The sequence below is a fragment of the Symphalangus syndactylus genome, chromosome 9 (assembly GCF_028878055.3).
Source record: "Symphalangus syndactylus isolate Jambi chromosome 9, NHGRI_mSymSyn1-v2.1_pri, whole genome shotgun sequence".
NCBI classification, from domain to species: domain Eukaryota; kingdom Metazoa; phylum Chordata; class Mammalia; order Primates; family Hylobatidae; genus Symphalangus; species Symphalangus syndactylus.
The window spans coordinates 42,173,085-42,191,417 of NC_072431.2; the positions used below are offsets into that span (position 1 = coordinate 42,173,085).

The following is an 18,333-nucleotide window of genomic DNA, read 5'->3' on the forward strand; positions in this document are numbered from 1 at the left end:
GCCTATGTCCTGAATGGTATTGCCTAGGTTTTCTTGTAGGATTTTAATGGTTTTAGGTCTAACATATAAGTCTTTAATCCATCTTGAATTAATTTTTGTATAAGGTGTAAGGAAGGGATCCAGTTGCAGCTTTCTACATATGGCTAGCCAGTTTTCCCAGCACCATTTATTAAATAGGGAATCCTTTCCCCATTTCTTGTTTTTGTCAGGTTTGTCAAAGATCAGATAGTTGTAGCTACGCGGCATCATTTCTGAGGGCTCTGTTCTGTTCCATTGATCTATGTCTCTGTTGTGGTACCAGTACCATGCTGTTTTGGTTACTGTAGCCTTGTAGTATAGTTTAAAGTCAGGTAGCGTGATGCCTCCAGCTTTGTTCTTTTGGCTTAGGATTGACTTGGCAATGCGGGCTCTTTTTTGGTTCCATATGAACTTTAAAGTGGTTTTTTCCAATTCTGTGAAGAAAGTCATTGGTAGCTTGATGGGGATGGCATTGAATCTATAAATTACTTTGGGCAGTATGGCCATTTTCACGATATTGATTCTTCCAACCCATGAGCATGGAATGTTCTTCCATTTGTTTGTATCCTCTTTTATTTCATTGAGCAGTGGTTTGTAGTTCTCCTTGAAGAGGTCCTTCACATCCCTTGTAAGTTGGATTCCTAGGTATTTTATTCTCTTTGAAGCAATTGTGAATGGGAGTTCACTCATGATTTGGCTCTCTGTTTGTCTGTTATTGGTGTACAAGAATGCTTGTGATTTTTGTACATTAATTTTGTATCCTGAGACTTTGCTGAAGTTGCTAATCAGCTTAAGGAGATTTTGGGCTGAGACAATGGGGTTTTCTAGATATACAATCATGTCATCTGCAAACAGGGACAATTTGACTTCCTCTTTTCCTAATTGAATACCCTTTATTTCCTTCTCCTGCCTGATTGCTCTGGCCAGAACTTCCAGCACTATGTTGAATAGGAGTGGTGAGAGAGGGCATCCCTGTCTTGTGCCAGTTTTCAAAGGGAATGCTTCCAGTTTTAGCCCATTCAGTATGATATTGGCTGTGGGTTTGTTGTAGATAGCTCTTATTATTTTGAGATACGTCCCATCAATACCTAATTTATTGAGAGTTTTTAGCATGAAGGGTTGTTGAATTTTGTCAAAGGCCTTTTCTGCATCTATTGAGATAATCATGTGGTTTTTGTCTTTGGTTCTGTTTATATGCTGGATTACATTTATTGATTTGCGTATGTTGAACCAGCCTTGCATCCCAGGGATGAAGCCCACTTGATCATGGTGGATAAGCTTTTTGATGTGCTGCTGGATTCGGTTTGCCAGTATTTTATTGAGGATTTTTGCATCAATGTTCATCAAGGATATTGGTCTGAAATTCTCTTTTTTGGTTATGTCTCTGCCAGGTTTTGGTATCAGGACAATGCTGGCTTCATAAAATGTGTTAGGGAGGATTCCCTCTTTTTCTATCGATTGGAATAGTTTCAGAAGGAATGGTACCAGTTCCTCCTTGTACCTCTGGTAGAATTCAGCTGTGAATCCATCAGGTCCTGGACTCTTTTTGGTTGGTAAGCTATTGATTATTGCCACAATTTCAGAACCTGTTATTGGTCTATTCAGAGATTCAACTTCTTCCTGGTTTAGTCTTGGGAGGGTGTATTTGTCGAGGAATTTATCCATTTCTTCTAGATTTTCTAGTTTATTTGCATAGAGGTGTTTGTAGTATTCTCTGATGGTAGATTGTATTTCTGTGGGATCGGTGGTGATATCCCCTTTTTCGTTTTTTATTGCATCTATTTGATTCTTCTCTCTTTTCTTCTTTATTAGTCTTGCTAGCGGTCCATCAATTTTGTTGATCTTTTCAAAAAACCAGCTCCTGGATTCATTAATTTTTTGAAGGGTTTTTTGTGTCTCTATTTTCTTCAGTTCTGCTCTGATTTTAGTTATTTCTAGCCTTCTGCTAGCTTTTGAATGTGTTTGCTCTTGCTTTTCTAGTTCTTTTAATTGTGATGTTAGGGTGTCAATTTTGGATCTTTCCTGCTTTCTCTTGTGGGCATTTAGTGCTATTAATTTCCCTCTACACACTGCTTTGAACGTGTCCCAGAGATTCTGGTATGTTGTGTCTTTGTTCTCGTTGGTTTCAAAGAACATCTTTATTTCTGCCTTCATTTCATTATGTACCCAATAGTCATTCAGGAGCAGGTTGTTCAGTTTCCATGTAGTTGAGCGGTTTTGAGTGAGTTTCTTAATCCTGAGTTCTAGTTTGATTGCACTGTGGTCTGAGAGACAGTTTGTTATAATTTCTGTTCTTTTACATTTGCTGAGGAGAGCTTTACTTCCAACTATGTGGTCAATTTTGGAATAGGTGTGGTGTGGTGCTGAAAAAAATGTATATTCTGTTGACTTGGGGTGGAGAGTTCTGTAGATGTCTATTAGGTCCACTTTATGTAGAGCTGAGTTCAATTCCTGGATATCCTTGTTAACTTTCTGTCTCGTTGATCTGTCTAATGCTGACAGTGGGGTGTTAAAATCTCCCATTATTATTGTGTGGGAGTTTAAGTCCCTTTGTAGGTCACTGAGGACTTGCTTTATGAATCTGGGTGCTCCTGTGTTGGGTGCATATATATTTAGGATAGTTAGCTCTTCTTGTTGAATTGATCCCTTTACCATTATGTAATGGCCTTCTTTGTCTCTTTTGATCTTTGTTGGTTTAAAGTCTATTTTATCAGAGACTAGGATTGCAACCCCTGCCTTTTTTTGTTTTCCAGTTGCTTGATAGATCTTCCTCCATCCCTTTATTTTGAGTCTATGTGTGTCTCTGCACGTGAGATGGGTTTCCTGAATACAGCACACTGATGGATCCTGACTCCTTATCCAGTTTGCCAGTCTGTGTCTTTTGATTGGAGCATTTAGCCCATTTACATTTAACATTAATATTGTTATGTGCGAATCTGATCCTGTCATTATGACGTTAGTTGGTTATTTTGCTCGTTAGTTGCTATAGTTTCTTCCTAGCCTCGATGGTCTTTACAATTTGGCATGTTTTTGCAGTGGCTGGTACTGGTTGTTCCTTTCCATGTTTAGTGCTTCCTTCAGGAGCTCTTTTAGGGCAGGCCTGGTGGTGACAAAATCACTCAGCGTTTGCTTGTCTGTAAAGTATTTTATTTCTCCTTCACTTATGAAGCTTAGTTTGGCGGGATAGGAAATTCTGGGTTGAAAATTCTTTTCTTTAAGAATGTTGAATATCGGCCCCCACTCTCTTCTGGCTTGTAGAGTTTCTGCTGAGAGATCAGCTGTTAGTCTGATGGGCTTCCCTTTGTGGGTAACCCGACCTTTCTCTCTGGCTGCCCTTAACATTTTTTCCTTCATTTCAACTTTGGTGAATCTGACAATTATGTGTCTTGGAGTTGCCCTTCTCGAGGAGTATCTTTGTGGCGTTCTCTGTATTTCCTGAATCTGAATGCTGGCCTGCCTTGCTAGATTGGGGAAGTTCTCCTGGATAATATCTTGCAGAGTGTTTTCCAACTTGGTTCCATTCTCCCCATCATTTTCAGGTACACCAATCAGACGTAGGTTTGGTCTTTTCACATAGTCCCAAATTTCTTGGAGGCTTTGTTCATTTCTTTTTATTCTTTTTTCTCTAAACTTCCCTTCTCTCTTCATTTCATTCATTTCATCTTCCATCAGCGATACCCTTTCTTCCAGTTGATCGCATCTGCTACTGAGGCTTCTGCAATCTTCGCGTAGTTCTCGAAACTTGGCTTTCAGCTCCATCAGCTCCTTTAAGCCCTTCTCTCCATTGGTTATTCTAGTTATCCATTCTTCTAATTTTTTTTCAAAGTTTTTAACTTTTTTGCTATTGTTTTGAATTTCCTCTCGTAGCTCAGAGTAGTTTGATCGTCTGAAGCCTTCTTCTCTCAACTCATCAAAGTCATCCTCCATCCAGCTTTGTTTCGTTGCTGGTGAGGAACTACGTCCTTTGGAGGAGGAGAGGTGCTCTGTTTTTTAGAGTTTCCAGTTTTTTTGCTCTGTTTTTTCCCCATCTTTGTGGTTTTATCTACTTTTTGTCTTTGATGATGGTGATGTACAGATGGGTTTTTGGTGTGGATGTCCTTTCTGTTTGTTAGTTTTCCTTCTACCAGACAGGACCCTCAGCTGCAGGTCTGTTGGAGTTTACTAGAGGTCCACTCCAGACCCTGTTTGGCTGGGTGTCAGCAGCGGTGGCTGCAGAACAGCGGATTTTCGTGAGACCACAAATTCAGCTGTCTGATAGTTCCTCTGAAAGTTTTGTCTCAGAGGAGTACCCGGTTGAATGAGGTGTCAGTCTGTCCCTACTAGGGGGGTGCCTCCCAGTTAGGCTGCTCAGGGGTGAGGGACCCACTTTAGGAGGCAGTCTGTCCGTTCTCAGATCTCCAGCTGCGTGCTGGGAGAACCACTACTCTCTTCAAAGCTGTCAGTCAGACAGGGACATTTAAGTCTGTGGAGGTTCTTGCTGAGTTTTTGATTGTCTGTGCCCTGCCCCAAGAGGTGGAGCCTACAGAGGCAGGCAGGCCTCCTTGAGCTGTGGTGGGCTCCACCCAGTTCGAGCTTCCTGGGTGCTTTGTTTACCTAAGCAAGCCTGGGCAATGGCGGGCGCCCCTCCCCCAGCCTCGCTGCCGCCTTGCAGGGTGATCTCAGACTGCTGTGCTAGCAATCAGCGAGACTCCGTGGGCATAGGACCCTCCGAGCCAGGTGCGGGACACAATCTCCTAGTGTGCCGTTTTCCAGGCCCGTTGGAAAAGTGCAGTATTAGGGTGGGACTGACCCGATATTCCAGGTGCCGTCTGTTACCCCTTTCTTTGACTAGGAAAGGGAACTCCCTGACCCCTTGCGCTTCCCGAGTGAGGCAATGCCTCGCCCTGCTTCGGCTCGCGCACAGTGCGCTTCACCGACTGTCCTGCACCCACTGTTAGGCACTCCCTAGTGAGATGAAACCGGTACCTCAAGCAGAAATGCAGAAATCACCCGTCTTCTGTGTCGCTGGGGCTGGGAGCTGGAGACCGGAGCTGTTCCTATTCGGCCATCTTGGCTCCACCCTCGGTTTTTCAGTTTTGTGATCATTGTATTTTATAACTCTATTTACTTTTGCTAGCTTAATAGTTATTTTGAAACTATATTCCTTACTTTGCTAGGGAGGCAATGAATTTTTTTACATGGCAGTTTACTATTTACATATATTTGAGTATAAAACATCTATTCATCTTCTCTGATAATTAGCTGATGTACTTACTTTGTATATGTTGTCCACCATCCACATTATTAGTGGAACTAATTATGTAGTGTCTTATCATTATGAGTTCATCTACATTAGGTACTTAAAGCTGTACCTGCATATAATAAACACTCAGTAAAAGTCAGTTAGCTATTTTTATTTCAGGCTATGAAATTTGCTATGAGTATAGCAGCGGCTGCACATTTTTTGACTTTGGTTTATCAGGATGCTTGTTTGCAGTTGAAAGCAGCTCAACTTGAGTTAGTTTAAGCAGAGATGGCAATTGATTTATTAAAAGTGAATCTCAGGAAAACCTGGCAGCAAAGAGTGTAATAGGGTTCTGTCTCAATTTATTGAGAGGCTTGTGAATATTCACTCTGATGTTCAGTGTGCTTTTTTTCTACAAAAAAAAACAACAAAAACACATGTGACCATAGACAGGTCTCAAATTTTAGTTTCATCCATGAGGCAGACACCAATCCAACATTTCCTTCTGGTTGCAACTCTTTTGAGTCTGGCTGCTTTTTCTCAGCTTTCCAGATTGATCTAGCTTGTAGTATCAGTAATTTATATTTATTGCTGAGTAATGTTTCATTGCATAGATATGCTATAATATGTTTATCCATTCAGGTCTTTTCTATTTTGTGGCTATTATGACTGAAGCTGCTGTAACATTTATGTACAGATCTTTGTCTGGACATTTCTAATTTCTCTTGGTTAAATACATAGGAGTGAAATTACTGGGTTGTATGATAAGCGAATGTTTAAAGGGACTACCAAAATGTTTCTCAAAGTGGTTGTACCATTGTAATTTCCTAGCTGAGTCTTCCAGTTTCTCCACATCCTCTCCAGCACTTGGTATTGCTAGTCTTTTAAATTTTGCCATTGTAGTGGATATGAAGTGGTATCTCATTGTGCTTTTTTTTTTTTTTTTGAGACGGACTCTTGCTCTGTCACCCAGGTTGGAGTGCAGTGGCGCGATCTCTGCTTACTGCAAGCTCTGCCTCCCGGGTTCACACCATTCTCTTGCCTCAGCCTCCCAATTAGCTGGGACTACAGGCGCCGGCCACCATGCCCGGCTAAATTTTTGTATTTTTAGTAGTGATGGGGTTTCAACCGTGTTAGTAGCCAGGATGGTCTCGATCTCCTGACCTCGTGATCTGCCCGTCTTGGCCTCCCAAAGTGCTGGGATTACAGGCGTGAGCCACCATGCCTGGCCTCTCATTGTGCTTTTAATTTGCATTTCCCTCTTGACTAATGATGTTGAGCATCTTTTTGTGAGCTTATTTATCCATTCATATGTCTTTTTTGTAATGTATATCTTCAAGTCTTTTTCCATTCGTATTGGATTATCTTAACTGTGTTGTGAGTTCTTTAGATGCAAGTCTTTTGTAAGGTGATGTATTGCACATATTTTCTCTTGGTCTATAGCCTGCCTCTTCACTTTCATAATGATGTCTCTTATAGAGACGTTTTTAATTTTGATGAAATCTTATTTTTCACTTTCATACTTTTTGAGTTCTAAGAAATCTGCCTACCCCAAGGTTTCAGAGATCTTTATCCTTTTTTCTTCTAGACAATTTAAGGTTTTAAATGTTAGGTTTAGGTCTAGGACTTATTTCACATTTTTGTGTATAGCTTTCCTAAATGAATATCTAGTTGTTCCAGCATCACTTATTGAGAAATCATTTTATTAATGAATTACCTGGCACGTTTGTTGAAATCATCCAACTTACATCACAGGTCTATTTCTAGACTTTGTATGATGTTTGATTGATTTTTATGTCTATCTGGGGGCCGGTTACCACAGTGCTTCGATTACTGTAGCTTTATAGTCTTTTCTTTTTTTTTTTTTTTTTTTTTTTTTTTTGAGACAAAGAGTCTTGCTCTGTTGCTCATGCTGGAGTGCAGTGTCTCCATCTCGGCTTACTGCAACCTCCGCCTCCTGGGTTCAAGTGATTCTCATGTCTCAGCCTCCCAAGTAGCTGAGATTACAGGCGTGTAACACCATGCCTGGCTAATTTTTTTTAATTATTTTTAGTAGAGGTGGGGTTTCGCCACATTGGTCAGGCTGGTCTTGAACTGCTGGCCTCAAGTGGTCTGCCCGCCTTGGCTTTCCAAAGTGCTGGTATTACAAGCATGAGCCACCGTGCCCAGCTGCTTTATAGTAAGTCTTGAAGTCAGATAGTGAAAATCACATGACTTAGTTCTTTTACTCTTTTGATTATTCTTGCTCCTTTTGCATTTCCACATAGATCTTAGAAACACTTTCTCAGTTTCCTTGCCCAGATTTTCACTGGAATGGTGTTTAATCTATAGATCAGTTTGGAGTTGAACTGCTCTAATCCATGAACACGGTATCACTTTGCATTGCATTTGCTTAGGTCTTCTTTTCCGTTATAGGTTTTGCATATTTTGTCAAAATTATCTTTAGGTAGCTTATTTTTTAAAAATGTTTAAATTTTTACTTTTTAGAGATGAGGTCTCATTCTGTTGCCCAGGCTTGCATGCAGTGGCACAATCTTAACTCCCTGCAGTTTCGACCTCCTGGGCTCAAGCAATCCTTCTGCCTCAGCCTCCCAAGTAGCTGGAACCACAAACACCTACTACCATGCCCGGCTAACTTTAAAAAATTTCTATTTTTGTAGAGACAGGGTCTCTTTGTTGCCCAGGCTGGTCCTGAACTTCTGGCTTCAAGCCATCCTCCTGCTTTGTCCTCCCAAAGTGCTGAGATAAGAGGTGTGAGCCACTGAACCTGGTCAGTAGCTCATATTTTTATAACTGTACAATTTGAGCAAATAGAAATACAATGGTATATATTGACTTTGTGAGCTTGCTACATTGAGTAGTAAAGTCATCCTTCAGTAACCAACTCCCTCAACACAGAAGTCTGTGGATGCTCAAGTGCCATATATAAAATGGCATATGACCTACACACATCCTATCCTGTCCCTCCAAATCATCTCTAGCTTACTTATGCCTAATACAATGTAAGTGCTTTGTAAATAGCTGTTATAGTGTATTGGCTTTTTTTTTTCAGCAGCAGTTAGTTGAATTAGTGGATACAGACCCCTTAGATACATAGGGCTGTTAGTAGCTTTTTAATAGAAGCTTAATAGACTTTCTTCATACATGAATGTGTCATCTAAGTAATTTCTTTCCAATTTGTATGAATCCTTTTCTTGTTATTTTGGGTCAGAATTTCCAATACAATGTTGAAAAGAAGTGGTGTGTAGACATTCTTACCTTCACCTGCACTTAGAGGGAAAGCATTCAACTTTCACCATTGAGTATGATAATTAGCTCCCCTTATCAAGTTAGTTCCCTTCTATCTCCAGTTTGTTGAGAATTTTTAGGCTATTGACATATTTTTTTTTCTCCTTTAGACTATAATGGGATAGACTGCTTTATTAGTTTACTATTGGATCATAAGGTGTCTCTCTCTTGGGTCTGGCTTCTTAAACATGTTTGTGAGATTCATCTATATTGTTGCACAAAGCAGTTTAATTTTCATTTCTGTGTAGAAGTCCATTGTGTGCATATATTCATTCTGTTGATGGGCATTGTTGGCTGTTATAAATAGTGCTGCCATGAACCTTTCTGTACATGTTTTTGATTAACATATGTATGCATTTCTGTTGGCTATATTCCTAGGAGAAGGTATACATAAACAGCATTCCAGAGTGGTTAAATCACTTTCTATGCCCACCAGCAGTGTATGGGAATTCTAATTGCTTCACAGCCTTACTTTTTCCTATTGTCTATGTCTTTCATTTTAACCTTTCTGGTACCACACATTTATTTTTAAATTTTATTATTTTTAATCGATGCTGTTATAAGAAACAATAGAGACACATACCTTGTACACTTTGCCCAGCTTTCCCCACTGGTAACATTTTTCAAAATGATACTATTATATCACAACCAGGATATTGACATTGCTAGAACCCACAGATCTTAGATTTGCCCAGTTTTACTTGTACTTATCTGGGTGTGTGAAGCGCTACACAGTCTTATCCTGTCTGGAGGTTTGTGATTACCTTACAACAGTTGAGACAAAGCACTTCCAAATTATAACTGGACCCATCATCTCCCTACTGGGGTTTCCGACCCCAGCCCCTGGAAACCACTGATTTGTCCTCCATTTCAAAAATGGTCTATCAGTGGAATCATGTAGTAAAACAGCTTTCAATTGGCTTTTTTTTCTTAGCATAATCCCTGTAGACGTACCACTCATTTATTTTTAACCTTCCTGTGTTACTTTGTTTTATAGGTGTTCCTATGGGAAACATACAGTTGAATTTTTTTTAAAAAACCCAATCCTAATCATTAATAGCAGAATTGAACCAATTTCTTTCTATTGTGATTGATACATGTGTGGAGAAATTCCTGCCAGCATATAATTCTAATTTCTCTTCTACTTTCCTTTTCCCACCTACATTTTTCTGAATATTCAGAATACATCTTTTTTCAGTTTTTCCTTATGTATATTTTTATATCTATTGAACTAATTGCCTCAGAAAAATTTTCAGGACCTGTTTGTATTTCAGCATTCTTATACCTCATTTTTATTCATTCTTTTAAATTATGAAAGCAATACGGGCTTAGTGAAAAACAGACAAGCGATTTTAAAAACGGGGGCTCTTCTGTATTCTCATGTAGCAATGATACGGTTTAGGTGTATCCTTCTAGATATTTTTCCATCCATTTATAGTGTCCTATAACAAATGGGTTATGATGCATACTTTTATTTATTTATTTTTGAGAGGGAGTTTCGCTCTTGTTGCCCAGACTGGAGTGCAATGGCACAATCTTGGCCCACTGCAACCTCTGCCTCCTCGGTTCAAGTGATTCTCCTGCCTCAGCCTCCTGAATAGCTGGGATTACAGGCATGTGCCCCCCACACCCAGCTAATTTTTTGTATTTTTAGTAGAGACGGGGTTTTCACCGTGTTAGCCAGGATCAAGACGATCTCCCAACCTCAGGTGATCCGCCTGCCTCCCAAAATGCTGGGATTACAGGTGTGAGCCACCTCATGCAGCCTGATGCACACTTTTAAAAAGTTGCTTTTGGCCGGCGTGGTGGCTCACTCACGCCTGTAATCCTAGCACTTTGGGAGGTCAAGGCAGGCAGATCACGAGGTCAGGAGATGAAGACCATCCTGGCTAACACGGTGAAACCCCGTCTCTAGTAAAAAAAAAAAAAAAAAAAAAAAAAAAAAATTAGCCAGGTGTGGTGGCGGGCGCCTGTAGTCCCAGCTACTCAGGTGGCTGAGGCAGGAGAATGGCGTGAACCCAGGAGGCGGAGGTTGGAGTGAGCCGAGATCGTGCCACTGCACTCCAGCCTGGGCGACAGAGCAAGGCTCCATCTCAAAATAAATAAATAAATAAATAAATAAATAAATAAATAAATAAATAAAAGTTGCTTTTGTTTATCAACAGTGTATCAGAGAGAACACCATTTGTCAGTATATTTGGAAGTACATGCTTCATTCTTATCTGCAGGATAGCATTTCCTGGTATGGATGTCGCTGAAATTAACTCTTACTCTGTTTATAGGCATCTTTCTCCATCTTTTTGCCAGCTTACCACAAGTGATTCTATAGAAAACATTCAGCTACTTGGGAGGCTGAGGCAGGAGAATCACCTGAACCCAGAAGGCGGAGGTTGTAGTGAGCCGAGATCACGCCACTGCACTCTAGCCCTGGCGACAATGCGAGACTCCGTCTCAAAAAAAAAAAAAAAAAAAGAAAACATCCCCCGTCATGTATTTACAGTTCATTTGTATAAATTCCTAATACTGATAGGCACTGCTGTACATTTTTAGTTATGTCCAATCTTTAAAAAAATTTGGCTTGGTCATTTTTGCCAATTTGTCAAGATAATTTTTGTTCTGAGACAGAGTCTCACTGTGTCACCCAGGCTGGAATGCAGTGACGTGATCTCAGTTCACTGAGACCTCTACCTCCTGGGTTCAAGCGATTCTCCTGCCTCAGTCTCCCTAGTAGCTAGGATTATGGGCACGTGCCACCATGTCCGGCTAATTTTTGTATTTTTAGGAGAGACAGGGTTTTGCCACGTTGGCCAGGCTGGTCTCGAACTCCTGACCTCAAGTGATGCGCCCAGCCAAGATAAATTTTAGAATCATCTTATGTTACAACATAAAGTGGTATTTTGGTTAGAATTACAGAAAACCTAAAAACTAAATGTTAACTGGGGCTAAAGAGTAGAAATGCCAGCCCTGCACTGGCAGGTGTTCCATCTAGATTATTTCTTTCAGGTCTATTCTGAACATATAAAAACCTCCTAAACCTGATCTGCCCACTCTGCTTTTTCTCTAGAGCCTTCACCATGTTTTAACTTGGTTATACATAGGGTTCTACTTGGTTATACTCTGACTTCAGGTATGCTTTTCCATTGCAGTTCAAGTATACTGTCTAATTCCTATTTGTCATTGTAGACTTTTCTCTTTCATGCCCTTCACTAGTTCTGGAAATGTTTCAGCCATTCTCATCCCCTGCACCTTCTCCCTTAAGCCTTTCTAGGCGTTTTTCTTGGACCTGCCTACCAGTTGTCTTTCCTGCAGTTGTCTAACTGCTGTTTACCTGTCCAATGAGTTTTTTTTAAAATTTCAGTTACTGTAGTTGTCCTTTCTGGAAGTCCCATGTACAGGGAGAGTAAGAGCATTGTCTGTGGAGCCACACTGCTTGGGTTTAAATCCCAGGTCAGTTGCCCCCTACCTGTGTGACCCTGGAAAGTTATTCAGGCCAGGCCTCAGTTTCCTCATTTGTAAAATAGGAATGCTAACAATATCTTACATCATAAGGTTGTTGTGCAGATTAAAGAAGTTAATATAGGTAATGGTGCCCTGGGAACAGTGTAATGATATGCTATTTGGCAATAAGCACTTCAAAAGATGGTCAGTGTCATTAATGCCAATCAAAACCATGTCATACCTGTTAAGATGGCTAGAATCAAAAAGTAGAAAAATACGTGTTGGCCAATAGCAAAGAGTTGGAACCAACCCAAATGTCCAACAATGATAGACTGGATTAAGAAAATGTGGCACATATACACCATGGAATACTATGCAGCCATAAAAAATGATGAGTTCGTGTCCTTTGTAGGGACATGGATGAAACTGGAAAACATCATTCTCAGTAAACTATCGCAAGGACAAAAAACCAAACACCGCGTGTTCTCACTCATAGGTGGGAATTGAACAATGAGAACGCATGGACACAGGAAGGGGAACATCACACTCCGGGGACTGTTGTGGGGTGGGGGGAGGGGGGAGGGACAGCATTAGGAGATACACCTAATGCTAAATGACGAGTTAATGGGTGCAGGAAATCAACATGACACATGGATACATATGTAACAAACCTGCACATTGTGCACATGTACCCTAAAACCCTAAAGTATAATAAAAAAAAAAAAAAAAGAAAAATACGTGTTGGCAAGGATGCGCAGAAAATGGAAACTTCATGTGTGTTTGCTGTTGAAAACAGTCTGGAAGCTCTTCAGAAAGTTACCACAATTCCACTCCTAAGTATATAGGCAGGAGAATTGAAAACACATAATCATACAAAAAGTTGTACAGGCATAGCAGCATTATTAGTAGCCCAAAGGTGGAAACAACCCAGATGTCCATCAACAAGTGAATGCATGAAATGTCGTATAGCCATACAAGAGAATATTGAGCCATGAAAATGCACAAATATGTAGAGGATGGACCTTGGAAAAATTATGGGAAGTGCAAGAAGCCCTCTACCAAAGGCTGCATAGTGTATGATTCCCATTATATGAAATGCCCAAAACAGGCAAATCCATAGACAAAGTTGGTTAGAGGCGGCCACAGGCTGCAGGGGCAGTGACTGCTAATGGGTATGGGATTGATGGAGTGATACACAACTCTGAAATATACCAAGAACCACAAATGAGTGCATTTTATGGTGTGAAATATATCTCAAAAAGAGCAAAAGGCAGTCACAGGTAATAGTTTCTGCAGAAAGCAAGTTTCCTTCTCTAGGACGGAGGAAACAGAAGTTGAGTTTCTCAGAACCTCAGTCGCTCAGGGCCAGAACTCAGGCCCCCAAGGTGGGGGAGCTACACAGCTGGTACTAATTTGTAAGTAGGCAAAAGTAACACAGAGGTGAAACAACCAAAACAATCCAGATCTGGGGTTTCACCATGTCACCCAGGCTGGTCTTAAACTCCAGGGCTCAAGTGATCCACTCGCCTTGGCCTCCCAAGTGCTGAGATTATAGGCATGAGCCACTGAGCCTAGCCGACTTTCTTATATGATAAAAAATACATATACCTTGGTGCACAAGCCAGTGGAAGCATTCCCATTACAGTCAGGGATATAAAGGATGCCCTCTCCCAGCTATTGTTTTAGAAATATTAGCCACCCCTTGCCCCCCACCCCAAAAAAAACTTGAAAGGGAAAAACCCTTTCTATATAACTGTATATGTAGAAAGCCCAAAAGAATAGAAAATCTACAAACAATATGAATTTCGTAAAGTAGCAAGTTAAATAAGATTCAGTGAACCAAAGCACTTAAAAGTTATAACTGAATACTTAAGTTACAGTAACAAAAACTAGAATAAATGAGACCTAAACTTGGCTGGGTGCAGTATAATCCATGTCTGTAAACCCAGCACTTTGGGAAGCCAAGGTGGGAGCGTTGTTTGAGCCAAGGTGTTCTAGACCAGCCTGGGCAACATAGTGAGACCCCCTTCTCTACAAAAAATTTTAAAAAATTAGCCAGATGTTGTGATGTGTGTCTGTAGTCCCAGCTACTTGGGAGGATGAGGTGAGAGGATTGCTTGAGCCTGGGAGGTTGAGGGTGCAGTGAGCTACCATCATGTCACTGGACTCTAGCCTGGGTGACAGAGTGAGACCCTGTCTTAGAAAAAAACCACACACACCAAAACCCAAACTTAAGAAATATGTAAAACTTTCAAACCTACATAAAAACAAAAACATCCCTGTGAAAGTATAATGGCAGGCGGAGCATGCTGAGGGGTAGGAAGACTCAGTGGCAGCGGGATATCAGCTTTCTCCATTTCATAGGTTTGACATGATCCTGATAAAACTTTTTACCGAGAGATACACAAGGTGATTCTTCACGTGGAACCTAATAAACAAGAACAGCAAAAATAACCTAGAAAAAAACAATGAGGGAAGGTTGCTAGCCCTATGAGATGTTACATGTGGAGAACCTCCATAAATGAATGTGTAGTGTTGGCCCAGGAATAGGACAATGGAAAAGTTTAAAATCCAGAAATCGATCCATGTGCATTTGGAAATTTAGTGACTGATAAAGACAGCGTTTAAAATCAGTGGTAAAAATTACTTCCAACAAGTGGTATTTTGACAATACAACCACCCTGTGGAAAAGGATAAAATTGGATCCATCTTGCATAGTGTACATTTAAATTCCAAATGAATCAGAAACCCAGACATAAAAAGGGAAACCTGCAGAGCGCAGCAGCTTGCACCTGGAGTCCCAGCTATTCCGGAAGCCGATGTAGGAGGGTCACTTGAGTCCAGGAGCTTGAGACCAGCAGGACCCCATCTCTTCAAAGACTTTTAAAGTCCCAAAGACAATGTAAGTAAATTCCTTGATAGAATTGGGAAAACTTCGCTCTCTGAGAATCAAGGGAGAAATTGATGAAGTGTTGATATTCCATATATATTAAATCTTAAGGACAACCTAGTAGAAAAATGGGCAAAAAATATGAATAGCTCATAGGAAAAAGAAAAGCAAATGGCTGAAACATGTGAACAAAGATTCTCCAGCTGATATATTGTACCATTGCTTACCTAGAGACTGGCAAAAATCCAGGAGGTTGACAACATACACTGTTGGTTAGGCTGTAGGGAAAAAGGCATTCTCATAAACATTGCTAGTAGGAATGAAAAACGGAGAATTCCTATGGAAGGAAGTTGGCACTATCTAGCCAGATTATATATGCTGCTTTAACAATCCTACTTCTGAAATCTCCCCAAAACAAAAGTGACACATGCATAAGACTTCATTGTAGCACTATTTGTATTTTCTGTGTGTATGGTTTTCTTGGGGTTTCCTCGGTACAGCACTATTTGTAAAAGGCAAAGATTGGAAACCACCCAGATGTCCTTACATCTTACATCCTTACAGTGGAGTACTATGGGGAAAATAAATACACCAAGGTGCAAAATAGTGTGGCTAGTATGCTAGCTTTTATGTAGAATGTATATGTATTATGTGCACATATACATATTTGAAAATGGATTACACATGGTTACTTATATGGGAAGGGTGGGTAACAAGGATTGGACAGGGTTAGTTAGATTAGACCCCTCTGAAGGTACCTTGTTTTATAGTTGTAACTTTTTTTTTTTTTTTTTTTTTTGAGATGGAGTCTTGCTCTGTCACCCAGGCTGGAGCGCAGTGGTGCTATCTCAGCTCACTGGAACCTCTGTCTCCCGGGCTCAAGTGATTCTCCTGCCTCAGCCTCCTGAGTAGGTGGAATTACAGGCACCCGCCACCACGCCCAGCTAATTTTTGTATTTTTAGTAGAGGTAGGGTTTTGCCATGTTGGCCAGGCTGGTCTCAAACACCTGACCTCAAGTGATCCACCTGCCTTGGCCTCCCAAAGTGCTGGGATCACAGGTGAGAGGCACCACGCCCAGCCTATAGTTTTAACTTTGAAACCAAGTTAAGTGTTCTTTTCAGACACCGTATTTTGGGACCACTCTAGTGAATCTACCTTGATGACAGAAAGAACCATAAAGTAATCTTAAAATTTCTTTCAGTTTTATGTTAGTAAATATACTGGCATTATTTTGAAACAGTGATATGTACTGTAGATTAAATGAGTAAATGAAATCAGGAACCAAGATTTTCAGCTTGAGAAAGAGCTACAAGTATAAAAATGAAAGTAGCGAAGCAAAAGTCCAATCTTTACATGTATAAAGGCAAATAATTTTCCAAGAATATGGTTTTAAAAAAACCTTAGTGGCCGGGCATGGTGGCTCATGCCTGTAATCCCAGCACTTTGGGAGGCCAAGGCAGGTGGATCACCTGAGGTCAGGAGTTCAAGACCAGACTGGCCAACATAGTGAAACTCTACTAAAAATACAAAACATTAGCCGGATGTGGTACCGGGTGTCTGTAATCCCAGCTACTCAGGAGGCTGAGGCAGGAGAATCGCTTGAACCTGGGAGGTGGAGCTTGCAGTAAGCCAAGATCTCACCAGTGCACTCCAGCCTGGGCAACAGTATGAGACTTGGTCTCAAAAAAAAACCTAAGTCCCTTCACTGTTAAATCCTTAGTGGAGTAAATTCTGTCATCTCTGGGTACCTGTTTTTCTGACTTTTCAAGGTGTTGGAAAGTTTGGCTGAATCATAAGGCTCTTTTCAACAGCTCTGTTGGGCAGTTTATCCTCACTCCCACTCTACCCAGCTCTGTTCCTTTCTTCTTTTCCACTGTGTCTGAATTTGACAGGGTCCCGGTCTCAGTGGTACTGTTCAAAGTGTTTATAATGTTACTCTTCTGGGCAATTTTTGCTTCATACATCTCCATCCAAACAATGCATTTCAGGTCTTGTGGCAGAGAGATTTTTGGGGGTGCTGGTACAAGCAAGACAGGAATAACCCTTAAGTCACAGTAAAGGCCTCTGCAAGGAGTTTTTACATTCACTTCATTTTAGAAATCCTCATTTCCCTTTCCTACATCATGTAATTTGTGTGATTTTTTTTTTAGATGGCTATTCATATGAAAAGGAAGCAATGGAAAATTGGATCAGCAAAAAGAAACGTACAAGTCCCATGACAAATCTTGTTCTTCCTTCAGCGGTACTTACACCAAATAGGACTCTGAAAATGGCCATCAATAGATGGCTGGAGACACACCAAAAGTAAAATTGTTGATATTGTATTGTTTATATTTTCAGTGATCTCATTTGAATGATTTATAGGTAAATACTAAATGACATTATTAAAAACAAAACAGGAAAAAGGTAAACTTCTTAAATTTAGTTACCTATAAAAATTGTCAATTTTCATTCTTTAAAAACACATGGACTTACTATAAAAGCCTTTTTGTACTAGCGAAAAAAATCTTCAGCTATATAAAGTTATACTTTAAATTGCAGTGCCCTAAGTTTTTTTAATTCCTCTTAATATCATTCCCAACAGTGCCCACATTTATTCTTGTTAGATGTAGGTCATCTCTCTTTATAACTAAAGATTGGACTACCCTAAAGTAACAGATGTTTACATTCTAGGTAATAGCCATTTATTCAATAACTCTTTGGAGCCCTTTTAAAGAGAATTTGTAGCAAAATGGTTGTAGATTGTTTATGATTAAATTGAGAAAAATCACTTCAGATGTTGAAGCAATTTTTTTGGATTTTAAGTTTGCAGGATAATAATTTTTTTTTTATTTTCCAAACCTAGGTACAAGTTAGATGAAGTAAATCCTGAGTAAGTCAAGTTGACTTTGCTGAAATATATAAAGTGGCCAACTCTAGCCTCCCTTTAGAATGAAGAATTATTAAATGTTCTCACATATAATTCTAAGCTGGAGTAACTATACAAAGGCATTTTTACACAATAGCCTGATATGTTCACTCCAGAAAAAAACTTCAGATTCAGGAAGTAAAGGTGGTGCTAACTTCTTGCCTGTCCAAAGTTGTTAGTAGAATGGAAGCCATCCGCGGGAAGCTTGTTAGAACTGCACTGTCAGCGCAGGCTGGGCCTCTGGGCCTGTACCCTTCTTTGCGCTCTTACCCCCAATTGTTGAAGAATTGTTCAAGAACGTTGAAACTTGGAAATAAAAAGGGAAAGGCAATGTAAATATAGGAAAAGGCTGACTACGCATTTTATGAACTCATAGCTAATATGCTGCATGTTCACAGAAAGGCAGCAAGCCTTGCTAACATGGAAATCTCCAAACAACATTTCTTTATAATTCTTTGTAAACGTTTTAACTTAATGTATTGCTAAACTTTGTTAACCTTTACGTCATAACTAGGATTCATAATCAATGGTTCTAGAAAACTTTTTTATTAATATGATGTGCTTCT

At 40.1% G+C, this 18,333-nt stretch overlaps 1 protein-coding gene across 9 annotated transcripts in view; it reads left to right on the forward strand.

Annotated features, from left to right (window-relative positions):
- WDSUB1 (WD repeat, sterile alpha motif and U-box domain containing 1) overlaps positions 1-17,629 on the forward strand; it is a 60,538-nt gene extending 42,909 nt beyond the window's left edge. For all 9 annotated transcript variants that reach the window (XM_055292023.2, XM_055292026.2, XM_055292027.2 and 6 more), the window contains one exon: positions 17,010-17,629. In XM_055292023.2, the coding sequence (XP_055147998.2) occupies positions 17,010-17,167 (158 nt within the window). In that variant the 3' untranslated portion in view covers positions 17,168-17,629. The remainder of the gene's footprint in view (positions 1-17,009) is intronic.
- Positions 17,630-18,333: the final 704 nt, after the last annotated feature.